Source organism: Manis pentadactyla, chromosome 15 (assembly GCF_030020395.1).
Source record: "Manis pentadactyla isolate mManPen7 chromosome 15, mManPen7.hap1, whole genome shotgun sequence".
Taxonomy (NCBI): Eukaryota; Metazoa; Chordata; class Mammalia; order Pholidota; family Manidae; genus Manis; species Manis pentadactyla.
In genome coordinates, this window is record NC_080033.1 from 17,017,448 (window position 1) to 17,035,156 (window position 17,709).

At 45.7% G+C, this 17,709-nt stretch overlaps 2 protein-coding genes across 2 annotated transcripts in view; both read left to right on the forward strand.

The window, feature by feature from the left end:
- The window catches only part of LOC130681128 (zinc finger protein 541-like), a 41,480-nt gene extending 33,720 nt beyond the window's left edge, over positions 1 to 7,760 (forward strand). The window contains exons 9-13 of the mRNA XM_057493376.1: positions 4,349 to 4,412; positions 5,005 to 5,095; positions 5,393 to 5,620; positions 6,816 to 6,891; positions 7,443 to 7,760. Of these exons, the coding sequence (XP_057349359.1) occupies positions 4,349 to 4,412; positions 5,005 to 5,095; positions 5,393 to 5,620; positions 6,816 to 6,891; positions 7,443 to 7,585 (602 nt within the window). The 3' untranslated portion in view covers positions 7,586 to 7,760. The remainder of the gene's footprint in view (positions 1 to 4,348; positions 4,413 to 5,004; positions 5,096 to 5,392; positions 5,621 to 6,815; positions 6,892 to 7,442) is intronic.
- Positions 7,761 to 13,599: 5,839 nt separating this feature from the next.
- Positions 13,600 to 15,404, forward strand: LOC130681019 (zinc finger protein 541-like). The gene is made up of 2 exons (XM_057493034.1): positions 13,600 to 14,032; positions 14,144 to 15,404. The coding sequence occupies exons 1-2, from the start codon at positions 13,827 to 13,829 to the stop codon at positions 14,316 to 14,318; spliced, it is 381 nt and encodes a 126-aa protein (XP_057349017.1). The 5' UTR covers positions 13,600 to 13,826; the 3' UTR covers positions 14,319 to 15,404.
- Positions 15,405 to 17,709: the final 2,305 nt, after the last annotated feature.

Sequence of the window (17,709 nt, forward strand, 5' to 3'; positions counted from 1 at the left end):
TACCCTCTAACAAATCTTTTAAGTGTTCAATGTAGTATTGTTGGCAGTGCCGTACAGCAGATCTCTAGACTTTATTCATGTTGCTTATTTGAGACTTTACATTCCTTGGTTAGTAACTCCCCATTTCCCACAACGCTAAACCTGGCCACCACCATTCCACCCTTTTGTTATATGGATTTGACTATTTTACATACTACATGTTAAGTGCATTCATGCAGTATTTGTCTTTCTGTGACTGGCTTAATTCACTTAATGTTCTCAGGGGGTTCATCCATGTTGTTTTATATTACAAAATTCCCTTTTTTCAAGGCTAAATAGGATTCCATTGTATGTATAAACCACATATTCTTTACCCATTCATGTGTCGATGGGCATCTTGGGAGTTTCCACATCTTAGCTATTGTGAATCACGTTGCAGTGAACATGGGAGTGCAGGTGTGTCTTTGAGAGGCTGATTTCGATTATTTTGGGTCAATACCGACAAGTGGGGTTCCTGGATCATACGGTAGTTCTACTGTTCGTGTTCTGAGGGAGCTCCCGACCTTGCAAGCTTGTGAACTCTACTTTCAGCTGCTCTACAAAAGCAGGTAGAAGGGGACCCTGCATCCCTTCCAGCCGGTGTTCTTGAAGCTTTCTGTTGCGTGTTTTCTAGATCAAGTGGATGACTCTTCCGGCAGCCATGTTATAAAGGATGACACCAAGCCCCACATTCGAATGTGAGTTTGAACAGACTTAGAACCTGGGGGTCCTACCAAAGTGGGGATATTCTTACCCTCCTTGTGTTCCCCCACAGCTCCTTCCTCACAGGGGCGTTAGCTCCTCTCTGGGAGAGAAGTGGTAGATTTCTCTGGGTGTATGTGGGAAGTTCCTCCAATGTTCCTTCTTTCTTGGCATCCCATAGTTGGGCCCACGGGGACAAATGCCCAGGACCCTGGGGATATAGGTAGAACTGGTGATGGCACATGTGAGGCTTGAGTATCCATGGGATGTGACTAGAGGGATGTAGCCATGGATGTAGAAGCATGCCAGGCATCAGCATACACCTCCCCTGTCCGGGACCCCTAGAGGGGAACCTGAGGGAGAAGCCTGGTGATAAAATTGGAGGAAGGGAGTGTAGCTGGACAGTATCTAGAACACTTGTCCATGTCTGTCCGGGGTGACAAATACTCAGCAGATGCATCTGGGAGATGACAGACGTTTCCACAGAGCAGGGTTGTGGCCTGAGAGCAGGGCACGTCACACATCTCCGTCTTATTTCCCATCTTAGTCACATGTGTATGTCTCGTGTGTGGCCTCATTTCAGACGCATCAGGAGAGGAAAGAAGTTTCAGGCCGAGATCCCGGAGCTCCAGGAGCGCCCTACAGCCGAGACCATTGAACATGGAGCTTCTCTGGTCTGGAAGCCATCGGACGATGCAATTAGCAATCCAGAAACACAGGGTAGAGGTGGCTGAGACATGGTGGCCAAATTCCCAAGGGCTCCCCCCTTCCCTCATCTCCAAGGAGTTCCTCCTCCCAGTTCTCACCTGGACCAAGAAGCAGTATCCCTGGGTGGGGTAGCAGGCTGTGGGACCAGGATGTCTCCCCCCGCCCCCCATTCTTCTCATGCAGTAACCATCCAGGTCATCCTGAGCAGGTCCCAGGAGCAGGGTTTCTGCCCTTCCTCCCTGTCCTTCCCGTCACTTACAGTGAAATACGGAAACATTACTTCTATACAGCTCTATTTCTCCGAACCCTCGTGCTCTTATTATTCATATATGTACTTTATATATGTATGTGTATGTGAGTGTGTGTGTATATAAACCCTGCAAAACATCGATTCTTATATTATACAATTTTGTTTTATGTAACAAAAGCTGAGAGAATAAGGGAATGTAAGCATTATTTATACAGTTTGTTATATAACATTTTTCATTACCGTTTCTCATCTCTTCATTTATTCCTGTGGATTTGAGTTACTGTATGGAGTGCTATTTCTTTACTCCAATGCATCTCCCCTTTGTTGTGCTGTTGTTGTCGTATATATGTTTATAAATTACAGGCCTATAACAGTAGTGTTTTATGCAATTACTTTTTAGTTCAATTAAGAAAAGAGAAAAAGTATGCATTTAGACTGACTTTTATAATTACCTATATAAGTACATTTACCAGTGTTTTTTGTTTCTTTGTTTGGATTCAGATTACTATCTCATGTCATTTTCTCTTTCAGTCTGAAGAACTTCCTGTAGTATTTATTTATATTGTGGAGGTGTAATTCACATGCCATACAATTCATCCCCTTAAAATAAACTATACAGTGTTAGTTGGTATTTCAGAGCTGTGTGTGCAACCGTTGCTACCATCAATTTTTGGATATTTTCATCATGCCCAAGGGGGCCCTGTACTCAGCAGTCACTCTTGTCCCTCCCCTCTCGACCCTGTCCCCAGCTGTAGGGAACCACAAATCTACTTTCTGTCCTGTAGGCTCGGCTCTTCTGGACATTTCATATAAGTGGGAATCATACAGTGTGTGCTTCTTTGTGTTTTCTTCCAGTTAGCATGAAAACTTAGGGTTTCACCCATGTTGTGTATATCAGAACTTCATTTCTTTTCATGGCTGAATAATTCTCTCCCTTTAATGTTCCTTGTAAGATATGTCTGCAAGCAACAAGTTTCCTCAGTTTTTATTTACCTAAGGTTGTCTTTTTCCACCTTCATTTGTGAAAGGTAATTTGCTGGATATAAGATTCTTGGTTGAGTTTTTACTTCCAGCAATGAGATCATGTTGTCCCACTGCCTTCCAACTGCTGTCATGTCCGATGAGAAGTCAGCTGTTGATCTTACTGGAGTGTACGTGTATATCACGTTATTTTTCTCTTTTTGTTTTCAAGCTTTTTATCTTTGGCTTTCAGTATTTTGCCTAAGATGTGCCCAGATGGAGAGCTTTTTGTGTTTGTGCTACTTGGATTTTATAGAGTTTCTTGGATGTATGTATTGTTTTTTTTGTCACATTTTGTGCATTTTCTGCCATTAAATACTTTAAATATTTTTCTGTTCCTTTCTCCACTCCTCCTTGTATTCCCATTGCACGTGTTGCTGCACTTATTGATGCCCCACATTTCTCTGTGGCTCTTCGTTTTCCTTCATTCATTTATTTTTCTCTCTGTTCTTCAAAATCCATAATCTCCATGGATCTAGCTTTAAGTTGGCTGCTGGTTACCTCCGCCAGCTCAAATCTACATTTTGGTTATTGTCGTTAACTCCAAGATTTCCCTTTGGTTGGAAAAAAAAACAATTTCTACCTCTTAATTGTATTCTCTCTTTGATGAGCATTTTTCATTGTACCTTCCTTTAGCTCTTTAGGCATGAGAGCTGGGAGGAGAGGGACCCCCTGTGTCCCTGGCTGCACCTCCCTGGAGTAGAGCCCTCCAAGTAGAGCTTCTGATACACAGTGCATGGGGTTGGTAGGTAAGGGAACAAGTCATGGCTCAGATGCCACAAACTCACTATTCTTACCGACATTTACTCAGTTGTCCTGAATGAGTATTTCTTAAAATGCTGTATACCTTTAGGATAACTTCTAGAGACTTTAACTGCTTTAAAAATAATTTTTACCAGTTTATTTGTTGTTTTCCTCTTTGTCTTTTCAGAAGTCGTCATCCTCTTCCACATGATCTTTTTAAGAGTTTTTGTTGAGAAGAAAAGAGTTAACATAAGACCTACCGTGTAACAAATGTTTTAAGTGCAGTATAGTATTGTTAGCAGTGCCGTACCGCAGATCTCTATACTGTATTCAACTTGCTTAACTGAGACTTTACGTTCATTGCTTAGTAACTCCCCATTTCTCACTACCCTTACCCCTGGCCACCACCATTCCACCCTTTGGTTATATGAATTTGAGTATTTTAGATACTATATGTCTAAGTGCATTCATGCAGTATTTCTCTTTCTGTGACTGGCTTATTTCATTTAATGTCCTCAAGGGCTTCATCCCTGTTGTTGCATATTGCAAAATTTCTTTTTAAGGCTAAATAGGACTCCATTGTATCTATAAATCACGTAATCTTTTCCCATTCATATGTCGATGGGCATCTTCGTTGTTTCCACATCTTAGCAATTGTGAATCTCGTTGCAGTGACCATGGTAGTGCAGGTGTCTCTTTGCGAGCCTGATTTCTGTCCTCCTGGCACAGTACCCACTAGTAGGATTGCTGGATCATACGGTAGTTCTATTGTTAGTGTTCTGTAGGAGCTCCCTGCCTTGCAATCTTGGAAACCCTGCTTTCAGCTGCTCTACAAAGGCAGGCAGAAGGGGCCCCTGTGTCACTTCTAGTCAGTGTTCTTGAAGCTTTCTGTTGCGTGTTTTCTAGATCAAGTGGATGACTGTTTTGGCATCTGTGCAATCGAGAATGACACCAAGCCCAGCATTAGACCGTGAGTTGGAACAGACTTAGAACTTGGGGGTCCTTCCAACGTGGGGATATTTTTGCCCTCCTTGTGTTCCCCCAGAGCTCCTTCCTCACAGGGGGGTTAGCTACTCTGTGGGAGAGAAGTGGTAGATTACTCTGGGTGTATGTGGGAAGTTCCTACAATATTCCTTCTATCTGAGCATCCCATAGTTGGGCCCACTGGGACAAGTGCCCAGTCCCCTGGGGATCTAGGTAAAATTGGTGATGGCACGTGTGAGACTTGAGTATCCATGGAATGTGACTAGATGGATGTGGCCATGGATGTAGAAGCATGCCAGGCATCAGCATACACCTCCCCTGTCCTGGACCCCAAGAGGGGCACCTGAGTGCAGAAGCCTGGTGAAAAAGGAAATTGGACGAAGGGGGTGTAGCTGGACGGTATCTAGAATACTTGTCCATGTCTGTCAGGGGTTACAAATACTCCCCAGATGCATCTGGGAGATGATAGAGGTTTCCAGAGAGCAGGGTTGTGGCCTGAGAGCAGGGCACGTCACACATCTCTGTCTTATTTCCCATCTTAGTCACATGTGTATGTCTTGTGTGTGGCCTCATTTCAGACACATCAGGATAGGAAGCGAGTTTCAGGCCGAGATCCCGGAGCTCCAGGAGCGCCCTACGGCCGAGACCGGTGAATATGGAGCTTCTCTGGTCTGGAAGCCATCAGACGATGTGTCGAGCAATCCAGAAACACAGGATAGAGGTGGCTGAGACATGGTGGCCAAATTCTCAAGGGTTCCCCGCTTCCCTCATCTCCAAGGAGTTCCTCCTCCCAGTTCTCACCTGGACCAAGAAGCAGTATCTCTGGGTGGGGTAGCAGGCTGTTTGACCAGGACTTCTGTTGCCCCCCATTCTTCTCACGCAGTAATCGGCCAGGTCATCCTGAGCAGGTCCCAGGAGTAGGGTTTCTGCCCTTCATCCGTGTCCTTCCCTTTGCCTGCTTTTCAGGGAGCTGTGAGGGAGACAGGGACAAGGAGCCCCTCTGTGTGCTTTTGGGGACGTCTCCTCCCGGCATTCACTGACTCCCTGTGTCTCCCCTTTCTCATACTCTTCTGGGGACATTTGCTGGGAACAGTTACTGAGCTCTGCAAGATGGCGTCCAGCGCGATGCCAGGAGGGGGCACCAACCTGGAGCTCGCTCTGCACTGCCTGCACGAGGCCCAGGGCGACGTCCCGGTGAGCTGGAGGCAGGGGCGGGCTTGGCGGGTCCCTGGAAAGCCCCTGCTCTCCTGAGGCTGGGGATCTGGTTCATGTAATGTGCCATCTGCAGGCTTTGCGGCTCATGAAAACTAAAGAAAGGCCACCCATCCTTCTCCCCAGTGGCTGTGGGGTTGATGTCGTTGTCAGTTGTAGGGCAAGTGTGCAGATGGGGCCCAGTTAGTCAGTTATTTACCTTGGGCAGCAGCAGAGCACCAGGTTCCTCCGAGATCGCAGGGGCAGGGGGAGCGGAGCCCAGTAGACTGACTCAGGTCCTGCACTGATCTGGTTTATCATTGGAGCTTTACCTTTTTTATTAAAAACCCATGTACGAAAACCCCTGATGCAACAAAAACATCTGCTTCCTCCAAGGACCCGCTTCACAATCCTGAAGTTTAGAAAATAAAAGTGCAACTCTGAGTAGTGGAAAGGGGAGTCATGTCACCCGAGTTAGGGCCCGAGGAGTCAGTATTGCCAACTATAGTTTTCCTCAAGTTACAAGGTAGTGGCTGCCACATAGTGGGTGCTCAGCAGAGTAACCAGCACATGTGTATTTGCCCTCATGAGTGTTGTGGCCCTGGGGCAGGGCTGGCTTTGGGGCCCCCCTCGGTCTAATGCTCTGCCTCTACCATTTTTGAAATTAACAAATTTTCAAAAAGTCTGCATTTTCATTTTGCACTGGGCCCTGCAAGTTCCATGGCCAGTCCTGATCGGGTTGACACTGTTGAGCAAGACAAAATCCTTCTCCGTGGGGATTGCATTTTCATTTTAGGACAGTCAAAGGGAAATCTGTTTTTAAAAGTTGTTAGTGATTAGTTCTATGAAGAAAATAAACTGGGGCGTGGCACAGGCAGGGCTCCTACAACTGCCAGTCCTTGACGAAGGAAGGAGCTGGCACAAGAATAAATCTGCACACTGCTTCCTTCGTCAAGAAAACCCTACTATGAGAAAAACACCAGCTGCACCCAGTATGCACAGTGACGGAGCCGGTATGTCCCCATGCAGTTCGCAGGCCACGGCCAGTCCACGGCCCCACCATGCTCTGAGTAGCCCTGGAGTGAGGGAGGCTTTAGGGAGGCCTGTAAGTGTTTCTCAAATGGATGAAAGGATGAAGGCAGGCCTCGACCTCACCTTCCCTCCCTCAGAAAGTAGCCTGCTTTCCTTCCTGCTCCAGGTGGCCCTAGAGACCCTGTTACACGGAGGACCCCAGAAGCCGCTGACTCACCCTCTTGCCAACTATCACTACGCAGGTACTGGAGCGAGGCTGCGGGGGTGGGTGTGCCCGGCTAGTACCCGGGAGCCAGTCGGTCTTGGCGGCAGGCTCTGCTTGTGCCTCTGGGTGTTCTCTTGGGGCCCTCCTTCTCCTGCCTTTCCAGAAGGGCCTTTCCTCTCCAGGGGACCTCAGGGGGTGCCTGTCTCTCCTGGCTGGGTCCTCCCTTCCCCCTTCCAGTGGTTCCCTCACCGTCTGTGCCCAGCCAGGAAAGGGATCCCCTGGCCAGGGAGAGGTGAAGGCGGGCTCAGATGCAGTGGCTGAGCACCCCAGCCTGGGAGTCAGGCAACTGGGGGTTGCTGCCTCCCGTTGGCAAGTCTGTTAACCAATGGAAGCCTTGATATTACATCTGTAAAGTGGGGATAGTACTGATCCCAACCTGCTGAGGTTTTTCTAAGGAATGTATGAGACAAAACAGAATTCTTGGCACATACTTGGTACTCGGTAGTGACAGCTTTAAAAAGGGCAGGCTGCATTTCAGCCACGGCTGCGGCCGCAGAACTGTCCTTCTCCCTCCTGTTTCTCCGATAGGTTCAGACGTCTGGACCTCCCAGGAGAAGATTCTGTTTAATAAGGCATTCCAGGCTCATAAGAAGAACTTCCACTTGATACACAAGATGGTAAGGTGTATGTGGGTGGGCTGGTGTAGACAAGGCCTCGACTCACACCACTGAGCCGAGCTAGAGCTGGAGGGCCTATCGGGGTGACACGCTGTTCACACTGTAAACAGTTGGTAATTTAAAAAAGCCACTGATGTGAACAACTCCAGACAGTACAGGAATGCCATCACGTGCTCAAAGCCCTCCGCACCCATCCCCGTCGTCCTACTTCTGAATGATGACCTCTGACTTTGGCTGGGCACCTCAGGCATTTCTTTCCCTGTACAGATCTTCCGTGCATATACGCATGTATTTAGAAAAGGATGCGATCATACTACACTTCATGTCTGCTGATGTTTTTTGTTCTTTTAACTTGATAAACACAAAACTGCACGTAACAAAAATGTACTATTTCATGTTTTGACATATTTATACCTGCAAAACCATCACCATAGTCAAGATAATAAACACATTCATCACCCCCAAAAGTTTCCTCCTCCCCTTGGTAAATTCCTTTTTCCTACCACCCCTGTCCCTCCCTAATCACCTCCTTATCTTCTTTCTGTCACTCTAAATTAGTTTGCATTTTCCAGAGTTTTCTATCTGTCCTGCAGCATGTGCACTGCTTGTCTGCCTTGTGTGTCTTCTTACACTCAGCATCATTATTTTGAGGTTCATCCATCTTATTGTGTGGACCCTTTTTCTTGCTGCGGAGTATTCCATTGTGTGGACGTAACAGTTCATTTAATCATTCACCTATTGATGGACATCTGTGTGGTTTCCACGTTATCTGCAATTATAAATAAAGCTTCTGTGTACATTCACATTCAAATCTCTACATGAACAAGTACTGCTGGTGGGGGGTAGGGCAGCAAATACTTAGGAAAGGAATCAGTGGCTCACATGGTAGGTGTACATTTAACTTTTCAAGAAAGTGCCAAACTTACGCAAAGGGGCTGTACCATTTCACATTCCCACTGGCAGGTACAAGAGTTCCAGTTGCTCCACAACATCTCCAGCACTTGATATGGTCGGTTTTTTTAAATCGTAGCCATTCTAATGAGTATGCAGAGGTATCTCACTGCATTTCCCCCTGACTAATGTTGCTGAACAGCTTTTCATGTGCTTGTTTGCTATCTGTGAGCCTTCTTTGGTGTCTGTTTGCTTCTTTGCCTTTGTTTTCACTGGGATGTTTGTGTTTTTATTGAGTTGTAGAAGTTCATTATTTGTTCTGGGCACAAGTTTTTTATCCAGATATATGCTTTGCAAGTATTTTCTCCCAATCTGTAGCTTTTTAGTCTTTTAACAGTGTCTTTTGAAGAAAGTTTTAAATTTTAATTAAATTCTATTGATTAATTTTTCTTTCATGGACCATGATTTTGGTGTTGTATCTAAGAAATCTTTGCCTAACCCAAAGTCACAGAGCTTTTCCTCTATGTCTTCTTTGAGAAGCTTTATAGTGTTAGGCTTTACATTTAGATGTACGGTCCTTTCGGGGTTAGTTTTTGTATGTAGAGCATGGTATGGATTGCAGTTCCATCTTTTCCTGTGGATATTTAGTTGTTCCAGTGCCTTTTGTTGAAGAGGCCATATTTTCTGCACTCAGCTGCCTTTGTACCATGTCAGATAGCAGTTGGCTGTATATGTATGGGTTCTTTTTATATGTATTGTTGGATTCTACTTGTTAAAACTGTCTCTGGAATTTCCCCCGTGTCCATGGTGGGTACTGGCCTGTAGCTGTCTCTCCTGCGGTGCGTTTATCTGGCTTTGGGATGGGGGTAGTGCTGACCTTGTGGAATGAGTTCAGAAGTGTTCCCTCCACTTCAATTTTTTTGGGGAAGAGTTTGTTTAGAATTGGATTATTTCTTCCTTCCTTAAATATTTGGGCCTGCAGCTTTCTTTGTGGGGAGGGTTTGAAGTGCAAATTCAACTTATTTGATAGATATATGGCTACTCAGGTTATCAATGTCCTTTTTAGTGAACCTTGGTAGTTTTTATCTTTCAAGGACTTTTGTACATTTCTTCTAAGTTGTCTGATGTATTAGCATAAAGTTGTTTATTATATTCTTATATTCTCCTTTTTGAATTTATAGACTATAGTGATAGCCCCTCTCTCATTCCTGGTATCGGTAATATATCTTTTTATTCTGATCTGACTAAAGGCTTATCAATTTTACCGATTTTCTCAAAAAGCCAGTTTTGGCTTCCTGGTTTTTCTCTATTTGGTTTATTTATTCTGCAGTTTCTTCTGTTTGCTTTGTGTTTAAATTGCTCTTCTTTTACTAGTTTCTGAAAATGGAAGCTGAGCTCATTGATTTCAGACCTTTCTTCCTCCCAAACATGGGTTTGTAGTGCTGTAAGTTTCCCTCAAAGTACTTCTTTGATAAGTTTTCTTATTTTGGGTTTTCATTTTTATTCAATTCAAAATACTTTTTCATCTCCCTTTTGATTTATTTTTTGAAGTATGAATATTTAGAAGTGTGTTAGTCTCCAAATATTTGAGGATTTTGCATAGTTCTTCAGTTAACTGATTTTTCAGTTAATGCCATTGTGACCAGAGAAATACTTTGCATGACTTGAATCCTTTTAAATTTATTGACCCTTTTTTATAGTCCAGAACATGGTTTACCTCTTGGTAAGTGTTCTTCGTACACTTGAAGGAGGTGTACCTGCTGTGTGTGAGTGGAGCTCTATAAATGAGAGTTCGTTGTGGCTCAGAGTGTGGTTTAGGTCTTCCACCCTTTTACTGTCTAATTGTTCCAGCAATTGTTGAGAATGGGATATTAAAATGTTTTCCTATAATTGTGGGTCTATTTTTCCCCAAAGTTCTATAATTTTTTGCTTCATATATTTTGAAGCCCTGGTGTAGACATATGAACTTTTAGGATTCTTATGTCTTCTTGATTAATTGACCCTTTTATCATTATGAAATTATTTACTTTATCTCTAGAAGTACTATTTGCTCTGAAATCTACTTTTTTCTGATATTAGTATATCCAACCTCTCCAGCTTTCTTAAAAATGGGTGCTAGCATGCTATATCATTTTGTTAATCTCACTTTTAAACTATTTAGCCTTTACAGCTAAAGTGTGTTCTTATAAATAACATGTGTTCAGTGTTGCTTTTTTATTTCCTATTAAATATTCAGCCTTTTAAATTAGGGTGTTTAGAACATTCACACTTAATGTTGTTATTGAATGGTTAGGTTTAAGTCCATCATCTTGCTCTTTGTTTTCTATTTGTCCCATCTGTTGTTTGTTTCCCCTTTCCACTTTTTCTGCCTTCTTTTGGCAGAAAAAATTAATGTAGTAAATTGTAGGATTCTGTTTTATCTCCTTTGTCAGCTTGTTGGCTATAACTGTATTTTATTATTTTGATGGTTGCTTTAGGGTTAATAGTATGCATCATTAACTTACCACAGTCTCCCTTCAAGTGATTTGATAGCATTTCATGTGCAGAATGAAAACCTTCCAGTAGTGTACTTACATTTCTCCTCCTGGCCTTTATACAATTGTTGTTATGCATTTCATTTTACATATGTTGTAAACCCCACTATACATTGTTGATATTTTTGTTTAAATGGTAAATTATTTGTAGATAGCTTTAAATAATAAAATGTCTTATATAGTTACCCATGTACTTACATTTTCATTGCTCCGCATTCCTTTATGTAGATGCATATTTCCATCTGGTATCATTTTCCAGAAGGAAATAAATGTAAGTCATTTAACATTTCTTAAAGTGCAGATTTGCCAATAATGAATTTTTCCAGCTTCTGTATAGCTAAAAAAGAACCTTTATTTGGCCTTCATTTCTAAAAGACATCTTTGTTAAGTGTGGAATTCTAGCTTGACAGGTCTTTTCTCTGTAATTTAAAGAGGTAATTTGCTTTCTTCTGGCTTTTATTATATTTCATAAGAAATCTCCAGATTTCTGTGTCTTTGGTCCTCTCCATATAACATGTCTTTTTTTTTCTGGCTGGATATTTGTCAGAATTTCCCTTTATCACTGGCTTTGAGCAATTTTATTATGATGGGCTTTGGTGTGCTTTCTTCATTTTTCTTTCTTGTGCTTGCAGTTTGTTGAGCTTCTGGTATCTGTGGGTTTATAGTTTTCCTTACATTTGGGGAAATTCAGTCTTGTTTCTTCAAACATTTCTTGCATCCCCCCTTCTCCTTTGGGGGCTCCACTTAGTGGGTGCTGGGCTTCCTGCAGTTGTCCGGGAGTCACCGATGCTCTTTTCATTTCGACTGATTCTTCTTTTCTCTGTGTGTTTCATTTTGGATGATTTTTATTGCTATGTGTCTAAGTTCAGTAATCCTTTCTTCTGCAGTATCTAATCTGCAGTGTAGTTTTCATCTCAGACATTGTAATTTTAATATCTAGGAGTTCTTTTTGGGTCTCATTAGTGTCCCATGTCTCTACTTAACTTTTTCAACATATAATGTACAATTATAATGACTTTTAGTACCCTTTCCTGCTAATTCTAACATCTGTGCCCATTCTGGGTTGATTTTGATGGATTGATTTTTTTCCCATTATATGTCACATTTTCCTGCTTTCTATGCCTGGTAATTTTTCAGTGGATTCCTGGCATTGTGAATTATAGCTTGTTGAGTGCTGAATATTTTTGTATTCTTAGTAAGTATTCTTGAACTTTGTTCTGATACATGGTTACTTGAAAACAGCTTGTTCCTTTTGGGTACTGGTTTTGGATTTGTTTAAATTAGACCATTCCTCATTACGGAGGCAAAACCCTCCTCATTTCTCTATCAATGTCCCATGAACTATGAGTTTTTTCCCACCCCAGCGGGTGGAAACCAGGTGCTATTCCTGGCCCTGTGTGAGGTGCCTTTTCATCTAATTCTTTCAGGTGATTCTTTACCCAGTTTTGGGCCACCTCATACGCACATGCTGGTCAGCACGTTGCTGAATGCTGGAGGGGAGCGCCCTCCAGATCTCTGGAATTTTCCTCTGAGCAGCTCTTCCCTGTCCTGCCTTGTCCTGTGAACTCTCACCGCCTTGTTCTCCCAGAACCCTCCCTCCCATCTCAGCTCAGGAAGCCCACCGGGCTCTGCCCAGACCCCTCTCCCCAGGCCATGGCCTGGAAACTCTCCCAAGGTGTAGTGTGTTGGCACAGTTGTAGCTTATTTTCTGTCTCTCAGAAAGACTTGTTCTTGGCTTTCCTAGCATCTTAGCAAACATTATTTCAGACATTTTGACTGTTTCTTCTCATTGTTTTGAATGGGAAGGTCAATGTAGCTCCTGTTGCTCCATCTTGTTTGGAAGCAGAGTCCAACTTCTTTTTTTTTCTTCTAACTGAGTGATATTTCTTAGGCAGAGGATTTACTACTTTGGCTCCTAGTCTTTGAAGACATACAGAGCTGAAAACATTTCACATGGAGAAAGTATTTTCTGAAGTGAGCCCCACATCTTAACTGGCCAATTTAATTTTCCTGAGAAATCGTCTTCCTAGAGCAATTAAATTTTCCTGTTCCATTTTGTTTTTACAGAAGTTATTATTAATGGTGTCCATTCTTAGTGGAGGGAGAGCACATGGTGAGATCTGAATGCCCTAGGATCAGACTGTGCCCTCAAAACCCCCTCCTCTCGTGGGCCCCTTATCTCTGTGCTGTAGGGCTCTGCCTGGCTGTTGCAAAGGCTTTGTGGTACCTGCTGATGAGGGCATCCTGCTGCAGGGAGTCCCAGGTGGTAAATGCATAGCCATTAGGCCTGATGTCACAGTGAGCGCCTGTGTAGGGAGCCCTCGTGTACCCCTTCCTGTAGGGAGGGACTCCCGGGATTGACTTGGGGCTCAGAGAGCATGCAGAGCTTGGATGGTGCTGGCTACGGTGGCTTCACCCTGAGCCCCTCATCACCAGCAGGACTCTGTGCTTCTGTGCTCCTTGTAGCACAGGGTTGTGCCAAGCCCAAGAGGAGAGACATTCCAGGAGAGCTTTCAGAAAGTGCCTAGCCCCACGGCGAGGGGGTGTGTGAGGCAGTGCCCAAAGCCCACTGCTGTTTTCTTTCACCAGGTCCAGACAAAGACAGTGGCCCAGTGTGTAGAGTATTACTACACCTGGAAAAGAAAGATCAGGTTTGCCTATGTTCGGGCCCCAGGCCTGGGAAATGGGGTCAAAAGAAAGCTGGACGAGGCAGACAGAACAGAAACAAAGGTAGGGGATTCTTGGGCAAGGGGGTTTCACTGGAGTTCAGTGCTGGTATGGATAGCTACTGATCACCCAGGTTGGGGTGGGAAAGGGTGCCTCTACAGAGGAGAGCATTTCCCTTAGAAGGGTGGAAGGTCGGCACCCTGATGTCATTTCTGCCCCTTCTACAGGCCACTTGCAGTCCTCAGAAGAGACCCAAAGGTCATCCAACCCCTGAGTTGAAGATGAAGACGAAGAGATGCAGGGGAGAATCCGTCATCAACACAAGCCCAAATGCTGGTCCCAAGCAGACCCCTGAGCCTCCGGGGAGCGTACAGGGCCGAGGCACTTTTCCCTGCAGAGAGTGTGAGAGGTGGGCACCAGCCCTGTCCCCAGATGCACCCGCACAGCCTGCCCTTTGTCCCTTTGGGCCCTCGGCCCACCTTCCCCTTGCTCTGACCCGTGTCCTCTGCTGACTCTGCAGGGTGTTTGACAAGATCCAGAGTCGAAATGCCCACATGAGGCAGCACCGGCTTCAGGACCCCATGGAACAAACTGTAAGGGCGGAGAGACCAGCAAAGGCCTTCCTGCTCCAAGAGGAGGAGAAGGAGGAGGAGGAAGGGGAGATGGGGGCTGACATGGGCCCCTTGCAGGGGTGATTTGGGCCATGAGCCGGGGCCAGGCAGCACGTCATCGGGATGAGGACCTCGGGCCGTCACCTCTCCCTTCAGCCTCCCTGAGGTGTTCAGGGCATCCCTCTGCCTCCACCCCCACCCCCCTGCCCCCCCACTGACCAGCCCAGCTTGCAAACACAGCGGGCATTGGCCATCAACAGGCAGAGTGCCGCCATCGTCGGACACTGTGACATCCTTGCCAGCTGGTGCCAGAGGCTCCATTCTCTTTAGGTCAATAGTCTTTCCCCTTCTATTCTCTGGAGCAGGGAGCCTTGTGTGGGGAAACATGTTAGATCTGAGTCCTCACCAATCTTCGCCTCAATTTTGGGGTTTCGTTACATCTGTTAGAGAAGGCCGAGGTGTGGACACCCAGTGGGAAAATACTTCTGGATCTCCCAACATGTCAGACTCCTCATCAGGAGACCGTGCCCTCTGCATTTAGCCACTAGTGTGGCAATGACTTTGTACATTCTTAAGTTTTTTTTGTACAAGTCAATTTGTAAATCTTATTAAATTATGTTGTTAAGTAGCTATCTTCTGGCTTCTCTGGCCTGTTCTCTGGCCTAAAGCCAACAAAGGCTTTAGGGCTCCTGCCACTCGCCAGCGCCGCAGAAATGAGTGAGCTTAGTCTCCGCCCTGGAGGGGCCTGGTCCCCATACATTCCGGGAGCCGGCCCTTAGGTGCCCACTGCAGTGTGTGTCAGCGCCCAGTCCATGCAGCGGGCACACAGCGACACAGGAGGGACCCAGGTGCTCCCCTCAGGGAGCTCACATTTTAGGAGCAGGAGAGCAGCAGGAATAAATAAGCAAAGAGGTGGTTTTAGCTATTGCTTTAGGCCATAAGGACAGAAGAGTCAGCAGCGTAGTGACCAGCAGTCAGTACATGACGGTGGTTCCACTGTGTCCGGGGTGAAGTCAGGGTCTCCCAGCAGCGGCCAGCTGAGCATGCGGATTGCAGCGGGGACGAGGATCACCTCCTCCTGCCCCGAGGTTCAAACCAGAGGGCACAGGAAAGAGCACGTTCCTCCCTCCTTCGTCTTGTCCTTTTTAAGAGTGGGGAGAGCTTGTAACGGTCTCCAGAAGAATGCCTCTGGGTCCATTGGTCAGGACTGGGGCCCATGCTTCTTCTAAACTGATCCCTGGCAGTAGGAAGGGCTATGGCCGCAGTCATCCCGATATCCAAGGTCTCCTCAGGACCAGGGGAAACCAGCATGTTTCCTCAGGTTTCTTGCCACCTGACCAAAGTGGAAATTCTGTCTGCCAGGAAAAGAAGAGGAAGCATGAGTGGCTACTGGGTCAGCAGCCCTTGCGTCCACCACAAGGTGACAGGAGGAAAATAAGGCAGGGGCTCAAATCCTAAAGAGTGACTAGGGTGTGGCAGATGGCGTTAGGGGGACGGCCAGGGAAGGCCACCCGGAGGAGGCTGCTGAGGCCACGGTCTGTATTCCAGGCCACGGCATGGCAAGTGCTGACTCTGCCACGGGAACTAGTGGAGGGTTAAAAGCTCTGTGGCTGCTGTGCCGAGGTTGCAGGAGGCAAGACGGCAAGCCTGGAGAGGTGACAGAGGCTTTCAGAGACGACGGTGGCCTGGGCTGGGTAGCCATAAAGAGGGACAGAAACTCAGGGATTAGGGATGCGCCTCAGACTTACTGATGGGTCACACTGTGAGAAACCCACTCACTGGTCCAAATTCAGTAAGTGAACAGGGAGAAAAAGAGGACAGTGGAGCGAGGCTTTAATGTCATTCTTGCAGGATTGGGTGTCTCGTGGGCAGGCACACCTGGGGAGTTTGGCGACAGTAATTTACCTCCTAGTGCGCGAGTCCCTCCCCTGGTTCCTCATTGGCTGAGTACTGCAGGGTTCACATTCTTTCCCGGACATCGCCTAAGCCAGTTGCATCTTTCTTATTGGTACATTTAAAAACCTCAGCCAGGTATAGCCAGGCCCTTATCAGTTCCCACCCGACTCTCAGCCTGAGCAGCCTCCACCGCTTGGCCCTTTGTTAATACCTCACTGTTAAAATTTTAAACCTCCTGGTGGGAGTAAATCACATTTAGGTTTTATGCTGTTTTCTGACAGCTGTGACAGTTTCTCAGGCTTTCCTTGTTTCGGATGCCTTGACGGCTTTGAGACGTCCTGGTCAGGTATTTTGGAGATTGTGCCTCAGTTGGAATTGTGTGTTTTTCTTATGATTAAACTGGAAGACCATAGAGGAGAAGGGTCACTGTCATCACATGTTATCAAGGGTGCATGTATCAATGTGATGATTCATCCCTGCTGGTGTGAGCCTCAGCCACCTGGCTGGCGACGCTTGTCAGGTTTTTCCACCCTCAACTCAGTCTTCCTCCCCATACTGTACAGGAAGTCACTTAAGGAGGAAGGAGTTGTGTTCCACCTTTTTTATTATTTTGGTATTAATATACAATCACATGAGCAATATTGTGGTTACTAGGTTCCCCCCTGTGGGATTGATGGGGTTGATACATAATTCAAGGTAGAAATCAAATGTATAAGCACACATCACTTGACTGTTTTTCCCACACACTCTGTTGATGTGTAATCAAGGACTGAGTGATGGGAACCAAAGCAGTTCTCATGGCTCGGAGCCATCTTCACACAGTTTGGTATCCTTGAGAAGCGTCGCGACCTTGGGCTAGACTCAAGGCCAGATAATGATGTTTGAGTTCATTGTAAGTTCATTTGCTCAATAAACATGAGGAGTGTCTTCTCAGCATTGCTCTTGAGCTGTTATGCCTTGAGCCCCCTGGCTGACCCTTTCAGGTCTTCAACAACTCATCGGGTCTCCTCCCTTGTCTGCGGCTTAGTGGCAGGGAGGGGACCGGCAAGTGGCGCCTGAACAGGGACCGTTGAAACTCAGAGCAGGGAAGCTCTGCTCGGGCGATCCTTGACAAGCACAGCGGGCAGCTCCAAAGATCGTCGATCCGGTAAGACTCCCAAGAAATCGCACGTAGGGACAGGATCGAGACATCAGGGACACTATAATGGGCCAAACAGACCAAAGCAGCTAACCAGAGGACTATTTAAAATTACTCTGTGCCCTCCTAAAAACATCAGGAGTGAAAACTTCTAAGAGGGATTTTGCCCAATTGCATAAATACATTTAAAAATATTGTTATTGGTTGCCACCGCAGGGAACCCTCAAACTAATTGGGTTAATGTTATGAGAGATCTTAAGAAAGCTCATGGACAGGGCGATGCTATTCCTTTGCCTATCTAGTCTTTATGTAACTTGATCACTCTCGCTTTGCAACCTTTACAAACTCCCCCTTTTTAGGGGCTCGCCCGGGATAACCTCAGAGGTGAGTATCAGCATCTAAGCCTGCCTTTTCTTTCACTGTCCTTATAGAAGGGAGCCA

Coding starts and splice junctions, on each gene's coding strand:
- LOC130681019 (XM_057493034.1), top strand. CDS start 13,827: ATGTCATTTCTGCCCCTTCTACAGGCCACTTGCAGTCCTCAGAAGAGA. Junction 14,033..14,143: donor CCCTGCAGAGAGTGTGAGAG/GTGGGCACCAGC, acceptor CTGACTCTGCAG/GGTGTTTGACAAGATCCAGA.